Source organism: Lontra canadensis, unplaced genomic scaffold (assembly GCF_010015895.1).
Source record: "Lontra canadensis isolate GAN:19392208 unplaced genomic scaffold, GSC_riverotter_1.0 scaffold28, whole genome shotgun sequence".
Lineage (NCBI taxonomy): Eukaryota > Metazoa > Chordata > Mammalia > Carnivora > Mustelidae > Lontra > Lontra canadensis.
In genome coordinates, this window is record NW_022631022.1 from 5591871 (window position 1) to 5611809 (window position 19939).

The 19939-nt window shown below is 40.6% G+C and overlaps 1 protein-coding gene across 1 annotated transcript in view; it reads right to left on the reverse strand.

The window, feature by feature from the left end:
* The window catches only part of RAB8B (RAB8B, member RAS oncogene family), a 54502-nt gene that overhangs the window by 8406 nt on the left and 26157 nt on the right, over positions 1-19939 (reverse strand). Inside the window, exons 2-3 of the mRNA XM_032864774.1 lie at positions 3209-3269; positions 631-691 (exon numbers count right to left, since the gene is read on the reverse strand). Coding sequence (XP_032720665.1) covers positions 631-691; positions 3209-3269 — 122 coding nt within the window. The remainder of the gene's footprint in view (positions 1-630; positions 692-3208; positions 3270-19939) is intronic.

The following is a 19939-nucleotide window of genomic DNA, read 5'->3' on the forward strand; positions in this document are numbered from 1 at the left end:
TGGCAGAACAGCACAAGGCGAAGCCGAAGAGAACAGTGTCAGATGTGTTTTGGAGACCAAATGTCCCGTGTGGTTACCAAAAACTCAACTAAGTAAAACACAAGGTTGTCTGTGTCCCCTCCAAATCCTGTCTTCCTCCTTATACCCTTGTTTTGATAAAGGGTGATACAACCCTGCCAGCCAGCCCAAGCAGACCCCTGAGACTTACCTCCTCACAGCCAGGGTCACTAAAACCTGTTATAGGCCCGAAAACCACACAATCTCCCGATTCTGACCCCTCAACTCCTAAGCCCGGTCTTATTCCTATTCTCGTCTATTAGCCTGAATTACCGTCATTGCCTTTAACTGGTCTCCCAGCTTTCACTAAGATATACAATTGCTCAGAATGTGTGGAGGAGTTCCAAAACATCTACAAACTAATAACCTGATGAATATTACAAAGACCAATGTCAAAGCATGCAGTTACTGAACAGAGAACATAGAAAAACCCTTTAAATGTCTTGTTTTCACATCCCAAAACCTATCTCCCCCATTATGCTAGACTGTAGCTTAGATCCTAAAATCCTGAGAAATGAATATGCATGTTTTACTCTCACCTGAAGAGTTATAAAAACCCTCAAACACACTCACCATGGCTCCTCTATAGTATGCCGTTGTGATGGTTCGAAATCTTTCCTGACCTGCTGTGTCCCTAAAATTTGAAACAAAGGAGAAAGTGGTTTTAGAATTATCACCAGCATTGCTGAGGAGAGACCTTAAGCTGTAGAGAGAATTCTGGGCAGCTCACAAAGGCAGCGGTTTAAAGGGCAAGGCGAACGAGCCGCATAGGGAGCATGCTGTGTGTCTGTGAGCTGGAGGCGGAGGTGGCCACAGGGGCCTGTCAGGAGCTCACAATGACTTTGGTGGGAAACTTGGACCTTGATGATAAAAGCAGCAACAAGAAAATACATGGCCCTGCTAGGAACTGGCATGTTCTATTAGTCAAACACACGTGGGAGAGAACAGAGAATAGTTCTAAATTCTTGGACCCCTGCAGGTAGTTATAATCCTGTTTGTAAATGCCCGATGATTAAGGCATTTTGCTCTCTGATTTCTGTACAGAGTCTGATTTCTGTACAAAGCAAGCAATTGGGTTGCACTTACTACTGTGTGAATTCTGCTCAGCAGAGCACACTAAAATGGATCTCCTCAAGAACTTTGTCAGCTGTAGAGCCTGGGATTAAATGGGAGCCTGGAGTTTCACATAGAATGGCTGACAATGTTTCTGAAGACTTTAAGATATGAACAACACCTCAAGATTATATACACGTTCATGTATTCTTGCTTTCTGGCTGGTGGCATTCTCTTAAAATCCATTCTGAAAAATTCAAAATCTCTCATACTTTGCTTGAAGTGATCCCTATAAAGGGAGTCAAATTTCCTTGCTATTTGGGAAAATCAGTATTTCTAAATTTGCCATGCACCACCAGAACTAATTCTCTCCCTGTGCTACTAAGGCAAATGAAATTGTACGACTTAACTGCAGGGGAAAGAGAGGCATTTGTGGAAATACACGTTGGCATACCAACCCAAATAAGAGATGGAGGCCCAAGGGAAATACAGCAAATTAAAAACATTAATAAATACCTTAATGTTTATTTATACCTTAGAAAATACATTTGTCTGTGCTCACGTGATACCCACCATAGCCCAATGTAGCAGTAAGACAGTCATCCTCATTCTGTAGAAGAGGCAACAGGCTCAGCTGGGCTATGGTCTACCACTGAACCATTAAATGGCTCAGCCCCTTGAATGACCCTCAAGCATCCTTGGTCTCAGCGGTTTAGGGCAAGGCCAGGCTTCCCACCACAGTCATCTTCTCCTGCCATTCTCTCACTGATCAGTATTAGATACCCAGAGCACTTGCTTGGTATATGGAAACACACCATGCGGAAAACAGAAGCCAAGCATCTTGGAGCCAGCTAACCATATTTTGGTCTTACACGCTACTGGATTTAGAATCAGCTCTGCAGTGAGGACAGAGGAGAAACCCCTGCCATACTAAATACAGGTCGTGAAGACTGAATGGAGTCTTATTTTGCTGCTAAGAGTGCTATGATATTATATTAACTTCTAATTAGCTGACTGCCCACAGGCTCCTAGTAACAACTCTTATTCAATTCTTATTCATGGTCAGGACTGTTCAGCATAGAGTCAGAAATTCTCTTTGCTTCTCCCTTAGACTTTTTCTTTAGATCTTTAAAATATTTGGTCTCTTACTAAATATCAATAGATGAAAAGGGCAACCTGTGGTAACCTTCACCATGTTTCCCAATGAATATACCAGGAACTGTTATCCTACACTGATATGTAAAGCTGACACGATGCTCCAGATCTGGGGAGTTGTCTCAGCTTTATCAGTAACCCAGACAGAATTCCTCAGATGGACTTAACCACTCTTAAGTCCTAGGTTCTTCCTCTTTAAAGAAGGACCAGTGGATTTCAACAAGATGCTCTAGTTCTACCCTGGTTCTGAGATTCAAAGAAGAAGAATGGCCTAAGGAAAAAGCTGATATATATTATTTTACTATTTTGCCCTGCCTGCTTCTTAATCTAGGCTGCTCTGAATTTCTAAGCTTTGACTACTGCTGTCATCATCACACATTAGATGGGTTCAGTGGTCCTCATTTTTTTTTTAATTTAAAGAGAAGCAACATGAAAGCAAATAATAAAATGTTAGATCTGCAGGGGCTCTCAGATGTCTTCAGGCTCACCAACCAATTTACCAATGAGGAAAAACAGGACCTAAGAAGGAAAGCAATTGGCCCAAGCCCTCAGCTGAGAGGCAGAACCTAGAATCTAGATCTGTACTTAAGAAGAACCTGCTCAGGGTTCCTACCATGTGACAACTTTTGCCTTATCTGATTTCAAAGCTGCAACAACTACAGTGAAAAAGTGTGTACACTCTTTAGGTTTTCTTTCCTTCCTACAAAATTAGTGTCTGGGAAGAATGAGTTCTCAGATCTCTTTCAGGTTTAAGATCATTCCTTACCTTCCCATTCTTGGTGGAGATACCTTTCAATACTCACCCACTCCCCCTTGGTTCTGGTAAAGAAAAGATGTTTTAGCTCTCACAGGTTACCACTAACTTACCACAATTCACATTTTAATCCCCACTTTCCATTCCAATTAAAGTAGAAACTCTGTGTATAATTTTTTTTTAACTTACCATATCTGAAGCTTAATTTTCTTTCCATCTAGTTCTATCGTTCTGATTTTAAAATCAATTCCTGCCAGAAAAAGAAAAAGAAATGCTAAATTTCTCCAACTATAATCCAAGTCTTATTAGGAAAAGGACAAAGATTTCTATTGAAAAAAAAAAAAAAAAAAAAAAGGCTCTCCAACGCACTGGAAAATGTGAATACAGAGAGGGTGTGAATGGTATGTTTCCTCTGAATACAGGCTGAAGAAAGGAATGCTAATCACTCTGCGAAGAATTCCCACACATGTTAAATGAAATGTATTATATGCCTCATTATTTTGATACAAATGGATCACATCCCTTGAAGTTACATAATTTAGATAGACTGAGAACACGCCATATTCTCGGCTTCCTGAAATACATACAAACAATGATTCTTACCCTTCCTGACCCAGTCTTCCCTAAAAATGCCATGAGACCTCTTTAGAATGTCTTCCTCCATCTCTTGCCATGTGTTCTTTAGGACCTACAACTGGCTAAGGAGAAAAACAAAACCCTAAGGCCCCAAACCTGCCTATTTAGCTGAGGGACGGGAAAACCTACATATTTATTTTATACAGCTATCAAGTATCCTATGTACAATTTAATAAACATTTCCTGCTGCTTACAGGCTGGAGCCAAAATAGCTAGAATGGTTTTTAGCCCTAGATGAACTGTAGGATTACCTGGAGAACTTTAAAAACTATTTATGACTAGGTCTGTTCCTTTCCCCAAATTCTGAGATTCTGACTTCATTGGTCAAGGGTAGGATCTGGGGCACCAGGGTGGCTCAGCATGTTAAACATCTGCCTTCGGCTCAGGTCATGATCTCAGGGTCCCGGGATTGAGACCCACATGGGGCTTCCTGCTCAACAGAGAGCCTGCTTCTTCCCCCCTCTACCCCCTGCTTATGTGCTCTCTCTATCTCACTCTCACTCTCTCTATCTCAAATAAAGAACGAAAATCTTTAAAAAGGAAAAAAAAAAAAAAGTGGGGTAGGATCTGTGCATTGGTAATTTTAAAAGCTCTCCAGGTGATTCTAACCTGTAAGTAGCACTCAGGTAGGCCAGACAGGTACCATGTAAAAGACGTTTGGGGGCCCTGGCAGTTAAAAGTCCAACCCTCTCTCACCCATCCACACCCCCAACCCTGCACTATGGTAGTTCGAAACTTATTAGAAATTTCAATTACAAAGAACCACAAAGTCCTTGACAAATATCAGAATGCTCCACACTTATCAGGAATAAGCTGCTACTCTTTGAAGGGACAAGTTAATGAAGACAACCTAGATGCAGTTTGCTAAATCTTTATCATCTGGCCACTCAGCTTTTAGATTTTTCTATTCTTTTGCATTCTGTTCAGAACCCCCTAAAAGCGGTTTCCACGACATTTCAAGAAAACGTGTCAATTACATATCTGCTAAATTGACTTAAACATTAAATGCAGTTATGCTGGGAGGAGAAAAGCCTTCAACAGCTATGTTACTACAATGTTTCTACATATAAATATTGAGAGTACCCAAAAAGACTGCCACTTGGAGGCTCCCTAAAATCTCAGTCACTCTCCATTCCTTTAAAACATTTAGGAAACTTTCTCTCGACCCAGCCTTTTGTTTGTTTGTTTGTTTTTTTAAGATTTTATTTATTTATTTGACAGAGAGAGATCACAAGTAGGCAGAGAAGCAGGCAGAGAGAGAGGAAGAAGCAGGCTCCCCGCCGAGCAGAGAGCCCGATGCGGGGCTCAATCCCAGGACCCTGGGATCATGACCTGAGCCGAAAGCAGAGGCTTTAACCCACTGAGCCACCCAGGCGCCCCGCCTTTTGTTTTTTTTGTACTTGTTAGAAGGATCACCTTTCTGTAATCTGAGGAGGTTCTACCATTATCTGTAATACTTCACCATCTTTTCACTATTCAGAGGTGTTCAGTGTTTAGAAGAGTTGGGACCAGTGGTATTTAGCTTCTGTTTACACTGCTGTCAGGAGCCAGCTGATAGACAAATGCAGAGAGCAGAGTCAAATTAGTACAACCAGAGTTTCACTAATAATGGAAAATGTCATTTATATTATTATTGAAAAGCAGTAGACCTGAAAGTCCAAAGACCTAGACTATAGGTTGGGTTCTGTCACTGACACCTTTTGGGAGGTTCTTAACGGCTCTGAACCTCTGTATCTTCATCCAGAAAAAAAGGGTGAGGGGACTTAATTAAATAACGTGTTTGAATGTGCTCTGGGAACTCTGAAATTCCGTATCAATGTAAGATACTACATATTCAGATGCTATTATCCTATAGCTCTTGTCACCTGATGAATGAATTACGGTAACAGCTTCCCAGGACTCGGTGCCAGCTTCTCTCCCTGGTCTAACTCCTCTCCATGCCACTGCGAGGGTAACTGTCAACCATCTCTGAGGTAATGGCACCTCACTATTAAGGTGTGGAGTCAATTTCCTCTGCCGGGCAATACAGCCTTTCAGAGGCACTGCTCTCCTGACCCTGCCACCCTCAGAGCCTCTCTCCAACCACCCCCCACCTCCTCCCCTCTGCACATGCCTGGCTACCTCATGCAGCAGCCTTGCCTGAGGATGCCACTCCACCCATGGGTCCTCCCCAACTTCCTCCCTCAGCTCTTTCCTTGGCCACATCCTACCCTGACATGACAAGTCCTGGCTTAATCCTGTGTTATTTGGTTTTGTTAACATATTACTCTGAATTACTCTCAAATCAAGCAAAGGGTCCATCCTCTCTTTGATAGTTCAACTGTATTCAGAAACACATATACAGTAGATAATAAAAGGTTAAATACTCTCATCTAAGTAATAAGTAAGTAAAGGTCACATTCTACTAAGTATGGGGAGAACTAAGAACAACTTGAAAGTTCAAAGTTTTCTTAGCATACTGTAGTAACAATAGTAAGGATGTTAAAAAATCTATTACAATATGAAAATCAAGATCTTATAATTAGTTTGACAATAACAGCAGTAGACTACAGGTGGATTAATATTCACTTCAAAATGTAAAGATAACTTCCTGAGACTACTCCAGAATTAGAATAACCAGTCATAATACAGTAATGTAATTATATCAATTAGGATGCTCTCTGCTGCAAATAATAGAAACCTCAAATCAAACTAGCTTAAGGTAATTTGTTGACTCATGTAATAAGCCCAGTGATGAGCTGAGGTTCAGGGATGGCTCAAACCAGTAGTTCCGGCTCATTTCTCTGTACCTCCTTTGGCTCTGCCCTCTTGGGAATGTCAGTTTCATCCCCTGATTGGTAACGGTTCCTGACCACAACAGCAATGCCAAGAAGAAAAGAGATCATCTTCCTGTGCCTCTCACTTCAAAGTGAGGAAATGTTTCCCAAAAAGCCTCCAGCGACCTTTCCTTCATTTTTCACTTCTAGAATTATAGCAATGAGAATGTCAGGTTCTAGGGGCTAATGCTGAGTTCCAAAACCAACCACGGGCCACCAGCAGTCACCAAGATTGGATTAAGCTAAACTCCTCCCTAAATTTAGATTGATCAAGACCCATCCCTGCAGCTGGGTCACTTCTCTGACCCACAGGATGGCTAAAAATAGGAGAGAATGGAAAAGCTGTTGAATTGATAACAGTATCTGTTAGAATGATACTCCAATCTATCAATTAGTAAAATTTTGTGTTCATAGCTATAGGAAATGGGCAAATCATAACAGCTATCACTACCACCCTGATGTGTAGGTTACCAGGTTTTTGATAATAACTCTAGTACTTCATCTAGCGTTCAGCCACTAACAGACAATATGAAGGAAAAAAAGGACAATGAGCAACCCAGGTAGTTGCCACGACATCTCTGCACTAATCCATGATCTTCACAGCCTGAGAGTCCCTGAGACTATAGTTCCAAAGCACTGGCCTGTGTCCTAGCCTCAGGTGATTAGAGACTGCAAAGAAGGAGGGGGCTGTCAGATCAACAGCAGCAAGAACCACAGCTCACTCTGGCAGGAAGGGAGCAACTTTTTCTTTTTTAATTTAAAAAGACCATACAATCTCAAAAATATAGCTTCTGAAGGGCATTATGCTTAGAGTAAAAAAAAGCCCTTCATATTTCAACAGTCTTTTAGAAAGCATCATTTCTTGGCTGCACATAATACGATAATTCATGTTCAAAATGACGACCCTGAGTCATCCCAACTCATGAGCAATGCATTGGCCTGCCCAGCTGGCAACACAGCCCAACATCTACTCTAAGGAGACAAGACTCCAACATTGCTTCCATGTTTACTAGAATAAGCCCAACCATTAACTTCTTGATGGCTTTAAAGCAGTGCCAGTTTTGTCATTAATATTTATCTAGTCAATAGAATAGGAAATCTACATGGTAAGAAAACATTCCCAAGGGACTCAAAGTCATTTTCATTTTGAATTTAAATACATGCACACAGACACACAAGAGTTTTGTTGTTGTTGTTGTTTTTCCTGAACTGATTCTCATGCTAAGCAGTTGCTCATCACTGACAGATACTATACTCTGTAAGGAGGCAGAGAAGCCAGAAAGGAATCACAGAATTCTAGGCTTGGAAAGAAACTTAGAGGCTCTTTAGTTTAGTCCTTCCTGTGTGCCCAAGCAAACTGAGGCCCAGGGAGGCACAGCAACTTACCCAGATTCACAAAGACTAACTCAAAAGAGTCTAAAATCAAGCTTGTCATTTAAAGATCCTTCCAAAGGCCTTCCAAAGAGATGTGTGCAAGAATGTCCATATCTCCCTGGGGAGGCCTGCTCTTTAAGGGTCAATAGCAAAAGGTTAGCAACAACGGAAATGGCCCCCAGTGGGAGAACACCTTGGTATACAGGGGATATCCAGGAACAGTGAACAAGAGTCACATGTATCAACATGATTGAATCTAAAAACATAGTATGAAGTGAAAAAAGCCAACTGCAAAATTTCCCAGAGTCAAACCATTCCTATATAATTTCAGAAATACCCAAAACTATAGAACGTATCATTTATATATACATCCATGTGTAATTAAAGTATAAAAACATATGAGAATGACCCAACAAAATCCATAGAGCTGTTACCTTTGAAGAGAAATGGTAGAAGAGGTGATTAAAGAGAGGTTCAGAGGGACTTCAATTTAATCATTTATTATTTCTAAAACTGCATGGTGGTATCTAAATGTGGGAGTGTCTTATAGTAGGTATACTCTGCATGCCTGAAATTCTTACTAATTTTTAAGAAGCAATAAGTAGTTATTTGAAAAAAAGTGATATCTGAAGATATTCATTAATGATAGCAGAAAAATCTAACCAAATTTAGACATGAAAGGCAATTTTAAAAACACAGTGGGAACTAGCAGTGGTGGAGGCAGTGGGTGGCAGGCACTACTCCATACCGTGCTGCTCAGTATACAGAGGGCCTGTGAGCCTTGGTGACCAGGTGTGGGCCACAGCAAGACTGGATCAAGTTCAGAAAGTGAGGGGGCAGATTAGGGGCTTGGGGTAGCAAGGAGTGTTGGCCATTCCGATTTTATGCAGGGAGTTCAGGGGCATTTCCTTCCCAGCCTGGAGGAAAAAGAAGGTTCTGTTTGGGCTAAGAATAATGAAAGAATACACATTTGGTCACTGCTGGGAGTGGCCCTCTAGGAGAGGAACAAAGGAGATCTGATTTTCCATTCCAGTGAGAGAAGGAAGAGGATATCCTCCCTCGACCCTCAGAACGCGGGTAGGGAGCTGTGCCCTGTACCTCTGAGGAGTAGGTAAAGTTGTACTTGAGGACTCTGCATTGTCCAGGGTGACCCACATTAACAAGAGCCAGTAGAGACCTGGCAGCGAGGCTCTAGGAAGATGTGGCGTGAGCACTCGCCTAAAGCATTGCTTATCAGATACTTCTCAGAAACCAGTAGTGTGGTTGGAAGCAGCCAAGAAGGGAGGGCCTGGCCTGCAGAACAGAGGGAAGGAAACTTTGAACTTGACCCATGTCCATAGTTAACAGACCTAGTAGGGCAAAGGAGGTTGGAATGAGCAGTACTGTGCCCCCTTTCATTCCACAAATTAGATATAATTTAACACAGAGAGGGAACAGAATGACAAAATTATTTTACACTGATGTCAGTTAGTCAGCCAACAGATGTTTATTTACTAACAACCTTTTCTGTTTTCAGAGCCGAGGGAGGTTGCTCTGGGTTTGTGCGGGAGTGTGGAAAGAGTATGAAGAAGGACAACGGCTCCAGGCCTCAACAACTCTGGAGCCAGCTAGTCGTCCTGACCGTCAGGCTCGCAGTGATCTGGATGCATTTTTGCCCTGTGGGTCCTGTAGCTTAGAACACACAGAGCTCTCTCTTCTACCTTAGAACGGTCTTGGGTTACTTGGTGAAGTAGGCTGACCCAGGACAATCAGAGAGGGGAGGGCAGGGAGAGAAACAGCAGAGACCTTTTACTGACATGTTTCACACCTGGTTCCCACTCAAGTGCTTTTATAAAAAGTCCACTTGGGCTGCAGCCAAGATATCCATGGGGGGAAAAAGTCAAATTTCTGGGACACTTAGCATTTCAATGAATGATAGCAATGCAAAATTCTAATGCTGGGATTACTCATGGTTCCATACATCAACAGCAAAAAAAACACAGGGTATCTATCCCCTCTGACCCACTTTAAGAAGCAGAAGTCCAACACTGCACTTTCACAATTAAAAGGGGAAAAATGTACTTTGCTTCAAAGGTACATTTAGAAACATCTGTGATTCCAAACTATGAGAATATGAGTTATGTGGTTGGTCTATTTACATGTCAGAGGTATTCCAGAAATAGAAAAAAACTGTCCTAAATATTGAAATCTACTTTAGAGAAATGCTACCTTCACTTCCTTACTTGAGATTTTTATTATTAATGATGAAGATGCAGTATAGATGGATACTGCTATTTTGCAACTTTGACAACTTCATTTTGCTTAGGCTTTTTTTTTTTTTTTTTTTTGTGGACTTTTAAACACCAAGATTTACTTTTAAATGTGGACTTTTAAACATGGGTTTTAGAGTACCTGACTTTAGGACAATTAGCTAAAATCTCTAATTAGAAAAACAGAGTACTGAAATGGGAAAAAATAAGAGTCACAGATTGAAGCCTCAAAATATTTTTTTTTCCCAAAATAAAGGACTTGGAGAAAATGTGTTGAAGTAGAAATAAAGTTAAGAATGTAACTTAGATTGGGGCCCCAGGGTAGCTCAGTTGGTTAAGTGTCAGACTCTTGATTTCAGCTCAGGTCATGATCTCTGGGTCCTGAGATCGCCTGCTTCAGGCTTTGTGCTGGGGGTGGAGCCTGCTTAAGATTCGCTCTTCCATCTTCCACTGCAGGCCCTACCCTCCCACCCCACCACCCCCCCCCTGCTTCCAAAAAAAAAAAAAAAAAAAAAGAAAGAAAGAAAGAAGAGAAAAGAAAGAGAGGACTTGGTTCAAGGCATTGTTCTTTTGTAAATACACATTCTGTAAGTTCATAAAAGCATGTTCACCAAGTACCAATTCTGCTGCCTATATTCAGAATCATTTAATTTTTTGTTTTGTTTATATTCAAATTTATAATGTGGTTTCCTTTTTGAAAATCAGAAAGTTTAAAGTTTAGCAGAAAAAAAACATTAAAAGTAAGCTCTGAAGGCATTTAACAACAGTTTTAAATGAACATAGTGGTCTGTGAATATAATCTGCCCTTTTAAAAAGACACCTATCATACCAAAAAGAAGAAGTTTTCAGATTTCTTTGGTTCCTCTATTCTGTGAATAGGAAGCAGTTACTTAAACCTCATTTATGGTGTATATCAATAGTGACACATAGTACTCCTTCCTACGGAAAAAGCTACACATCTTTACAGTGTTTTAAAAGTTCCTACGTGTCAGGACACCTGGGTGGCTCAGCTGGTTAAGCATCGGTTAATGCCTTTGGCTCAGGTCATGATCCCAGAGCCCTGGGACCCAGCCTTCATCAGCCTCCTTGCTCAGTGGAGAGCCTGCTGCTCCCTCTGCTTATGCTTTCTCTCTGACAAAGAAATAAAATCTAAAATAAAAAGTTTCTACTTGTTGCCGAATTAAAGTCACCTCTTGGCATTCTTGGCGTTAAGACAGCTGTACCTATACAATCTAGTCATACCAACAAAAGATAAACTCATAAACTAATTTTAGAAATTAGGAAGGATTTACTTCTTTGAGCCATAAATGTACGTGTGGCAGATACAAAAACAGTGCAGATAAGAACAGTTTTAAGTAAGGTCTCAAAGGGCTTTATAGATTAAATTATAAAGATCTAATTAACCCTTAAAATGTCTTTGGGAAATAAAAGGGTAAAAAACCAACTCATTATGTACCAAATGATAACTGCTAAAATAAGCTATGTGTTGAATGACAAAAAGTTTTCAATGCTCAAACTACAAAAATATCAAGAGGAAAAAAAACAACAACAACCTGGAAATAGCAAATGAGGTGCAAAAAGACAGCTACAACTCAGATGAAGTATGCGGGAACACCTAGGAAGGACAGAATTTTAAATCTGATTAAGGGGCCAGCAGAGATTATCCAGCATTCAGTTCACCACTTGAGAATGGCCAAATGAATGCATGACAAGTCCCTTTTGCAAATCTTGCATTTTCAAAAGGAAATGTGTTTTAAGTGTTACTCAATCTGGAAGTAGCAATGTGCTTGAAGTTGTTAAAATGTGGATTTTAGAGGTTTTCAATGAACAGATGTTTTACATTCAAAAAATCTCTTTTCATAAAGAACCTAATACATGAATTAAGCTTTCTTGAAAAATAAAAGTTCAGAATGCCTTGGAGATTTCCATTCCTTTCCCCGTTATTAATTCATGACCATCTCAAGAACCAAACTGCTCCCAAATGAAAGCAGACACATCTCCTCTGCTCTAGCCACTGTTTCTGAGAAAGTGTACCTCTGTAGCAGGCAACCCCCACCAGTCTGAGTCACTATCACTTTCCTAAACCTGGAATTTCCTTGTTTGTCTCTGACAACTCAGGGTCAGGTCTGTTTCATTTAAGGGTGAGGGAATACTGTGGTTATTCAGAAAATGAAAACAGAAAAGCAAATCCCTGATTTGACACACTGTTGCTGTGGGAAAACTCTACTGCCAAATCACTGGAATTATCACTGGAAAAAATTACAACTACATTCCAATGATGTTGCACCAAAAATGCAGTAAAACTGATCCTTTGGATCTTTCCAAGTATTGACTGTATAATATTTTCCATTCATTTGGAGGCAAACGAAAGCTAAAAAGAAAATAATACATAAAAATAATATAACTAAGTAACAACATTATGTGGTGCAACTAACTAAAAACAAATGATGTATTTTTTTTCCCTTTGAATGAGTTCTTAAGAAAAACAAAAAAGATTTTATCGATGTAATATATCGGTTAGCAACTAGGGCTGAAATAAACTTTAGCTATAATTTTATTATTTTTCAGGAAATCACTTATTTACAAAAGATTTCAGCTTATATTGGTCCAAAACGCAAAATTAGTAATTTTCCTCACCAAGTTAATACAAACCAACTTTTCTTTTTTAATGGGGGAGCAAGTGGGTAAGCGTCCATACCAAAGTACGGCAGGCTGAAGAATCATCAAAAGTCATAATCTCTTTCCTGCAACACCTACCTCACCCCTTCCCACCTTCTTCTCCCACTGATTGTTCTCAAGATAAAAGGAAAGTGATCAGAGATTATAAAGTAAAAAAACATAACTGCAAACTCGTAGTGCTGAGTCTAGTTAGCAAAAAAGCCTTTTCTTGATCAAAACCAGCATCAATGCCACAGAAGTATAGTAAAATTAAGCAGCATTTACAGCTCACTGTAGCCAGGGTGACAGATGGGTAATTATAATAAGCTACTGCTAATGAGTAAGGTTAAAACAGATGGGAGTATATGAAAGTAAAAGGACAACACAAAGATCAATAAAAATGGAATAAACAGAATATAGTTTTTCCCAGTCAAAAATGAAAAACTTCTACAAATGATTATATCACCCGGATTTGTAAACACACTCCCTCGCAATACCAAAGTTTAAAGTTCACAGCACTATAACCTTACATGCAAAGGAAGTAAAGACTTCCATGGGCCCACTATGCTATCTTTTATATATATAAATGGCTATCCACCTCTACATACTTAAGACATTTTACTTACTTTAGAGAGTGATAAGCATTCTGCACCTATTACTTCTTTGGGTTGGCTTTTAACAGAATACAATGATACCAACACCCAGTACCAACTGGGTTGGTAAATCCAGATCTTCTCTTAACTCACGTTTCAGATCTACAGGATGCAGTCTGGACTAATGAAGGACAGAATACATCATATTTTCTTTTGTTTCCCTCTTCCCCCAGCTATTGCCACTTTAACTTTCAAATACAAAAGAATGAGGGGGCGCCTGGGTGGCTCAGTCAGTTATCCTCGTCTGACCCTTGGTTTCAGCTCAGGTCATGATCTCACAGCTGTGGAATCAAAACATGCAGGAGGCTCTGGGCTCGGCACAACGTCTGCTTCAGATTCTTTCTCCCTCCTCCTCTACCTCCTGCTCATACTCTTTCTCTCTTTTTCAAATAAATAAATAATCGTTTTTTGAAAAGACAAAGAATGATAACTCTATCAAAGCATAAAATGAGTTGGCTATCAAAATATGCTACCCTCAGACTTCCCATTTGATCATTATGCTCCCTATTTCCAAATCCCAGTATTTGGGGTTAGGAGGAAAGAAAATCTAAACAATATGGACAAGAGATCATTTCTAAAAAGCTGTCCTGATACCTGAATGGCTCAGAGAATCATCCATTACCACATAAAATAATTTTCCTAAAACTGACAAATTTTGGGAAATTTTAGAAATTTTAGAAAATAAATTTCCTAAAGTTGACAAAATTTGAAATAACATTTCAAATTGTATTTTATCAGCTTGTTTTTATTAAACCGATTTCAAAGCAGAACACCCCATTCAAGGCTGTCCACCCCCATTTCCAATAACTAAAAAGAGGACCCAGGCATCAGAGCAAAAAAACTAACTGCACAGTTTCCACTCTGTAGCCCTCAATCTTGAATAAAAGAATTATTCACTTATGTTTGTCTTTATCCACTTCTTCCAAAATAGACTACTCTTTTCCCAATCCTGGAGGAACGCATTAAGGATCACTGAATGTTAGCACCTGTCTTTCTCAGGCAAGTTTTTCAAAGTTACCAATACAAAATGTGTTTTTTAACAGGTCATAAGCAGGAGGGTGCCCCAAATGACAGGCATGTAAGAAAGATACAGAAGACCGTTGGCAGTCTCCAGCCTGATCTTGGGTCCTGGAAGGCAATGACCCTTATTTCCCACTACAGAATACCGAAGAGTGAGTGATTTCTTCTTTTTCTTCTTCTTCTTCTTTTTAAGTAGGCTCCCCACCCAGCACCGAACCCAGTATGGACTCAAACTCACGACTGTGAGATCAAAACCTGAGCTGAGATCAAGAGTCAGATGGAGGCTCGATCCACTGAACCACCCAGGCACCACTGAGTGTACACTTTCTTGAAAATAACACACACACCTCCCACATCCCTACCCTCTACTTCCCAAGGCTAGAGTAGCCACTGAAGGCTGAGTCTTTTTCACCATGACGGAATATTTTTAAAGTATATACACATATATTATATATTAAGAGTACTATATTTTAATATATTAAAAGTAACCCTTGGTCATTGTGAACATATAAACTTGGAAGGCAGTTACATTATAACATTACAAAAGGAATAAGATATAAATGAACTAGGTCTATAACATTCAGTAATTTTGAAAAAAAAAATTCCACATGCTATAGCTGAAGTAGTACTCACTATGACTATACTTCAAATTCTAGATTAAAGAAGTAAAATGAGTATATGCCATTTCTCTGGGGGAAAAAGTATTTTAAAAGGCACATCAAATAACTAATTCACATACTCCATCTGAAAGATGGAGACTAAAGACTGTAACCATTATCTACCAAGGAGACTGGACAAATCTGTCCCTCTTTCCCTAATTTCTTCAGTTCCAGTTTATTTGCTGCCACCTGCAAAAGAACGTATGGGAAGACAAAGAAAGGATAAGGAAATGTGAGCTTGCTTTCACGTGATGTGTCTTTGTGGCATCTGCAGAAACAAAGCCAAGAAGAAAGACATCTGAAGATTTCATTTTTCCATGCTATCCTGGTCCCTAATTAACACAGATAATTTTGAGTCTGCCATACTATAATTTATTAATCATATTCAATTAATCTAATCAGCTGTAAAACAGGAGAGTGCAACAGAGCTAGCATTAATAAAAGTGAGCTCATTGGACTTTAAAAGCTGCTCAGCTGAGGCTCAAGGCAAATTCCCATACACACACAAGGGCAAAAGTGGCCTTGGTGAATAATCTGCTTTGTATATTTTTTTAAAAGATTTTATTTATTTGACAGACAGAGATCACAAGTAGGCAGAGAGGCAGGCAGAGAGAGAGGGGGAAGCAGGCTCCCTGCTGAGCAGAGAGCCCAATGTGGGGCTCGATCCCAGGACCCTGGGATCATGACCTGAGCCGAAGGCAGAGGCTTTAACCCACTGAGCCACCCAGGCGCCCCTGCTTTGTATATTTTTAACTCATCTTTGTACTCATAAGGCCCTACATTACAGTGTCGTTTAGAAAAAAGAAATGGCAGGTGTATACAGATTATTTTAAAGTAAATACTGGTATACAGTGGATAGAGAATTCTGGCCTTTGGGTGTATGGCAGATAGACTGAGCCAGACTGTGGTCACATATAAAAAGTTGAGAAAAAGCTAAACATAATCCACTTGACCACTAAGGTGGAAATTTTCTCTCTGCGATTGAAAAGGTGGTATTTGCCAACATTAAATTCATCTACCCAGTGTTTGGCAGAGCCAAAAGTACCCCGGCAGTACCCTAACTGTGACCCTCAGTTATCACTATGAAAAGCAAAAACAGAACTCCCCACTCACATGATCACTTTACAGACACACTGTCATTTCAAGGATGTCCTCAGGCAAGCCTGGGGCAGGATTTCCACATCTGGTAGTCACAATGTGAGTACACCCAGTTTGGGCAGCGTTGCCATTAGGTCAGGAAATGCGTACGACAAAGGTCTTAAGAAATAAGAAACATGATACACAATGACTATGTATTTCTAACCCCAAATGGTCTGTCAGCAGATTGAGGAGCATGAGGGAAAATGTCACTGGCCATTTTGGGAAAAGAAGAGATCATAACCACTGGAGTGTGATTCTTTGCATGAATTTCTGAAAATAACAGAAGAAAGCAAAAAAAACCTGTACATTCAGAAAAACTGATATTTAATCTACTTCAGATAAGCCTTTATGGGCCTCAAGGCTAGAGTCCACGTTTGGACATTATGATACAAAGGGCAGAGAAATGTCAGATTTGGCCCTTTTTCAACTGTACAACCAATTCCAATTCTATGTATGAATACAGTCTATTACTCAAATTACAAAACAGAAAACTGGCTACACAAAGATCCACGAAGGAGTGTTCAACCACATATGACACACAGTGAGGTTTAGCTTAGTCAAATGGAAATCAAGTTAATTAATGAAAGGACAAATTTCAATATGTGATTTGATAAGAAGTCTTGAGCCTGACATGAGCTTGACTCTTTGCAGGCCCCGAGCAATACAGAGATGAAGTTACAGGCCTGAAAGAGTTCCTAGGCCATGACTGGTCATTACACTCTCTTACCGAGAAAATCCTATGCTTCACTTCTGTCTTTTGTAAGAGGTAACATTGTACGGTCTGCTCCTCAGGAGCAGGAACTAACGACAGATGATGAACCCACAGAATACACGATTTCCTAAGATAGGGAACTGCCTTCTTCGATTCTGTCACTTCCATAAGCAAGCGTGTAATTATCTCCCCAAAGGCTGAAAGTAAACAAGTGGCATTTGTCTATCACAAATGGCAAACACGGTAAGAGCAAATTTTCACTGTTTAGAAACCAATTTGACTTAAGGTTTCAAGACAATTTAAAAGAAAAGGGAGGGGGCACCTGGCTGGCTTGGTCAGCAGAGTGGGCAACTCTTGACCTCGGGGCGGTGAGTCTGAACCCCACGATGGGCAGAGAGATGACTTAAATAAATAAATAAGTAAACTTTAAAAGGGGAAAAAAAGGTATTCACTATACCATCACCTTCACATTCCCTGCCAATACTCCAGTATAGATACTATTGTCTTGGTCAAGTTTGAAATTTTCTCTGAACTCTAAGAACTTTAAAGATGAGCTGAAAATGACAATGAGCAAACATAATATTCACAAGGAATGGTAATATTAAAAACTCTGCCAGTTTTAACTTACATTGGCAAAGGCTAAGGAGCTCAGCAAACCTCTGCAGCTCTGCTATAATCTTGAGTTCCTGACTCCAAAGTCCTTTGTCTGATATGCACCATGAGATCATATTAAAGAGCCACCATTTACTATGAACTTACTATATGCCAAGTATAACTCCAGGAAATAGCTACCATTCCCTCCATTTCACCCAGGAGGAAGCTGAGGCTCAAAGAGGTCAAGTAACTTGTCTAAGATGACAAGCTGGTGAGCGGCAGAGCTAGGTCTGGCCAGCTCCCTTCATTGGGGCATCCACTGTGCTAAGGATGAGAATTCTGTGGCTCAAGTGATGAGAACAGGGGGTTCACCTTCCAGAGGCCCTCCCCACCACGTGCTACTAACTCAGATTACAAAGGACTGGGGAGGAGCCAGTTTCCAACAGAGCACTGAAAGCTGAACCTATTTCCAGGTCTTCTCTGTATCAGGAAAGAAAAACAGGTCCACTCTGAGGAGACCTGAACATCAGATATTCATTCTTTGAGTCCTTGGAGTATGCACAGTGCAGCCACTGCATTAAAAATTCTTATTCTGGATTAATCTGAAATAGATCTGATCATCCTGGCATCTTCCAAACTGGAAAAGACTCCATCACTCCAAGTCTATTTTGAATCAAATTGAATCTTTCCCCCAAGGCAAGGCACCAAATAAGGGGAGTTCAGAAGAAAAGAGAAGAGGCAATTGTCTGCTCTTATGACTGAAATCCATCTCATGTTAGTCTCTAAGACAGGGGCTGTGACATGTATGCTGCCCTAGGGAAAGTGCTTGTGGTTCTGCAGGAAAGCTAGGAAGAACCAAAAAAGTTTGGGATGCCTGAGGTATTATCAGTGGTCAAATGTACTTCCTGGCCACTTGGAGGATAACTTTTACATGCACATTAATGTCTTCCAACATGAGATGAATGCTTTACATAATTTGTCTCTATCTAATTGTGTTTGGATCTTCCAACTCTGAGTTTATAATGAGGAAGAAACTATGATGGAAATAACTACAAGTGTTCATAAAAATTTTAATGGTCACAGACAGTTCTGTGACATCACCGAAGCTCCAAGCTCAGTGCTCTTTTCACTACATCACACTGCTTCATCAGGAGACAGTTGGATAATGAAATGGGTTATTTTAAACCTATTTCTGAGGCTGCACCACAGGAGAAAAAAAAACAACAACTGTAAAAGATAGAAGAAAAACTTATTTTTTGGAGCAGTGTATACGTTATAGTCCAATCAGGAAAAAGAAACCACTTCCAAATATTTACTACATAAAGAATTTAATGCAGGGAATTGATGACAACAAGCCATGAAGTTGCTGAGTTCCAGAGGAAATGGCCAAGGGTTTAGCAATAGCAGGAAGCCAGTACCAGGGCTAAGCTGGAAAGGCAAAAGGAGGAGAAGGTGTTGCCCAATAAGAGGGTGGGCCTGTCCAGTGAAAACGGGAGTCCCAGAGAAACAGTAGCTTCCTCTGCTGAAGAAGCTACCCGAGGCACAAAGGCAAAAGGAGAAATACCCTGGTGTCTCCTTGTTTCCTTCTCTCACATCTCCTGACAGTGTCTCTGTCTAAACCAGTCTGAAGCCAGCTAACCAAGGAGCCTGGGCAGGCAAAGAGGGAGGAATAGAGCTGAAGGAAAGCTAACCAAGGATACGGTTAACCCTTAGCTGCATGAATGAAATGTGTGTTACTATTACATGCCAGAGACTTGGGAGCCGAGTAACAGCAAAAGTTGAATGATAATCAAACATGATTTCCCGTTACCATGAGATAATGTTATTAATTATTTTCAATAAGTGCTTTGAGGAAAAAATTGCCACCATTAATTTGTGGGCCTGGGGCAGAGGGCAAGCACCTGTATCGATCTGCAACCATGCCCTGGTGCTCAAGGAGAAGCCCTCAGGGAACCCGTCTAGGAATGCAGCAGGACCCCCAGCTCGAGGGGGAGGCAGCCCTGGCTATTACGATCTTGCAGATAGTCAACTGGGCAGTTGGGGATAGGATGACCTGGGGAACTCTGAGTGTATGCAAGCCAGGAGCCAGGCCTGTTCCAAAAAGGAAGTCTGTCACTGAGTCAGCGATGTTGCCAAGCCCCAAGCCCAAGCAGTCCCAATATAGCTCAAGGGTGGCTTCGGACAGGGTGACTCCAAGCTTTCTACTTATAATAATTCCATCCCAGGACTGGCTTCCAGCACTGTACTTACAGGGCAGCCTCATCTCTATTTATAATCCCTCCCTTCTCCCAAAGTAGACTGTAAGCACCCTCAGGATGTGGGGTACCTTTTCAGCTTACGAAATGCTATAATTATCCATCCACCTTAAAATACATGTCCCCACCCAACATACCCAGCCTTACTTCTCAC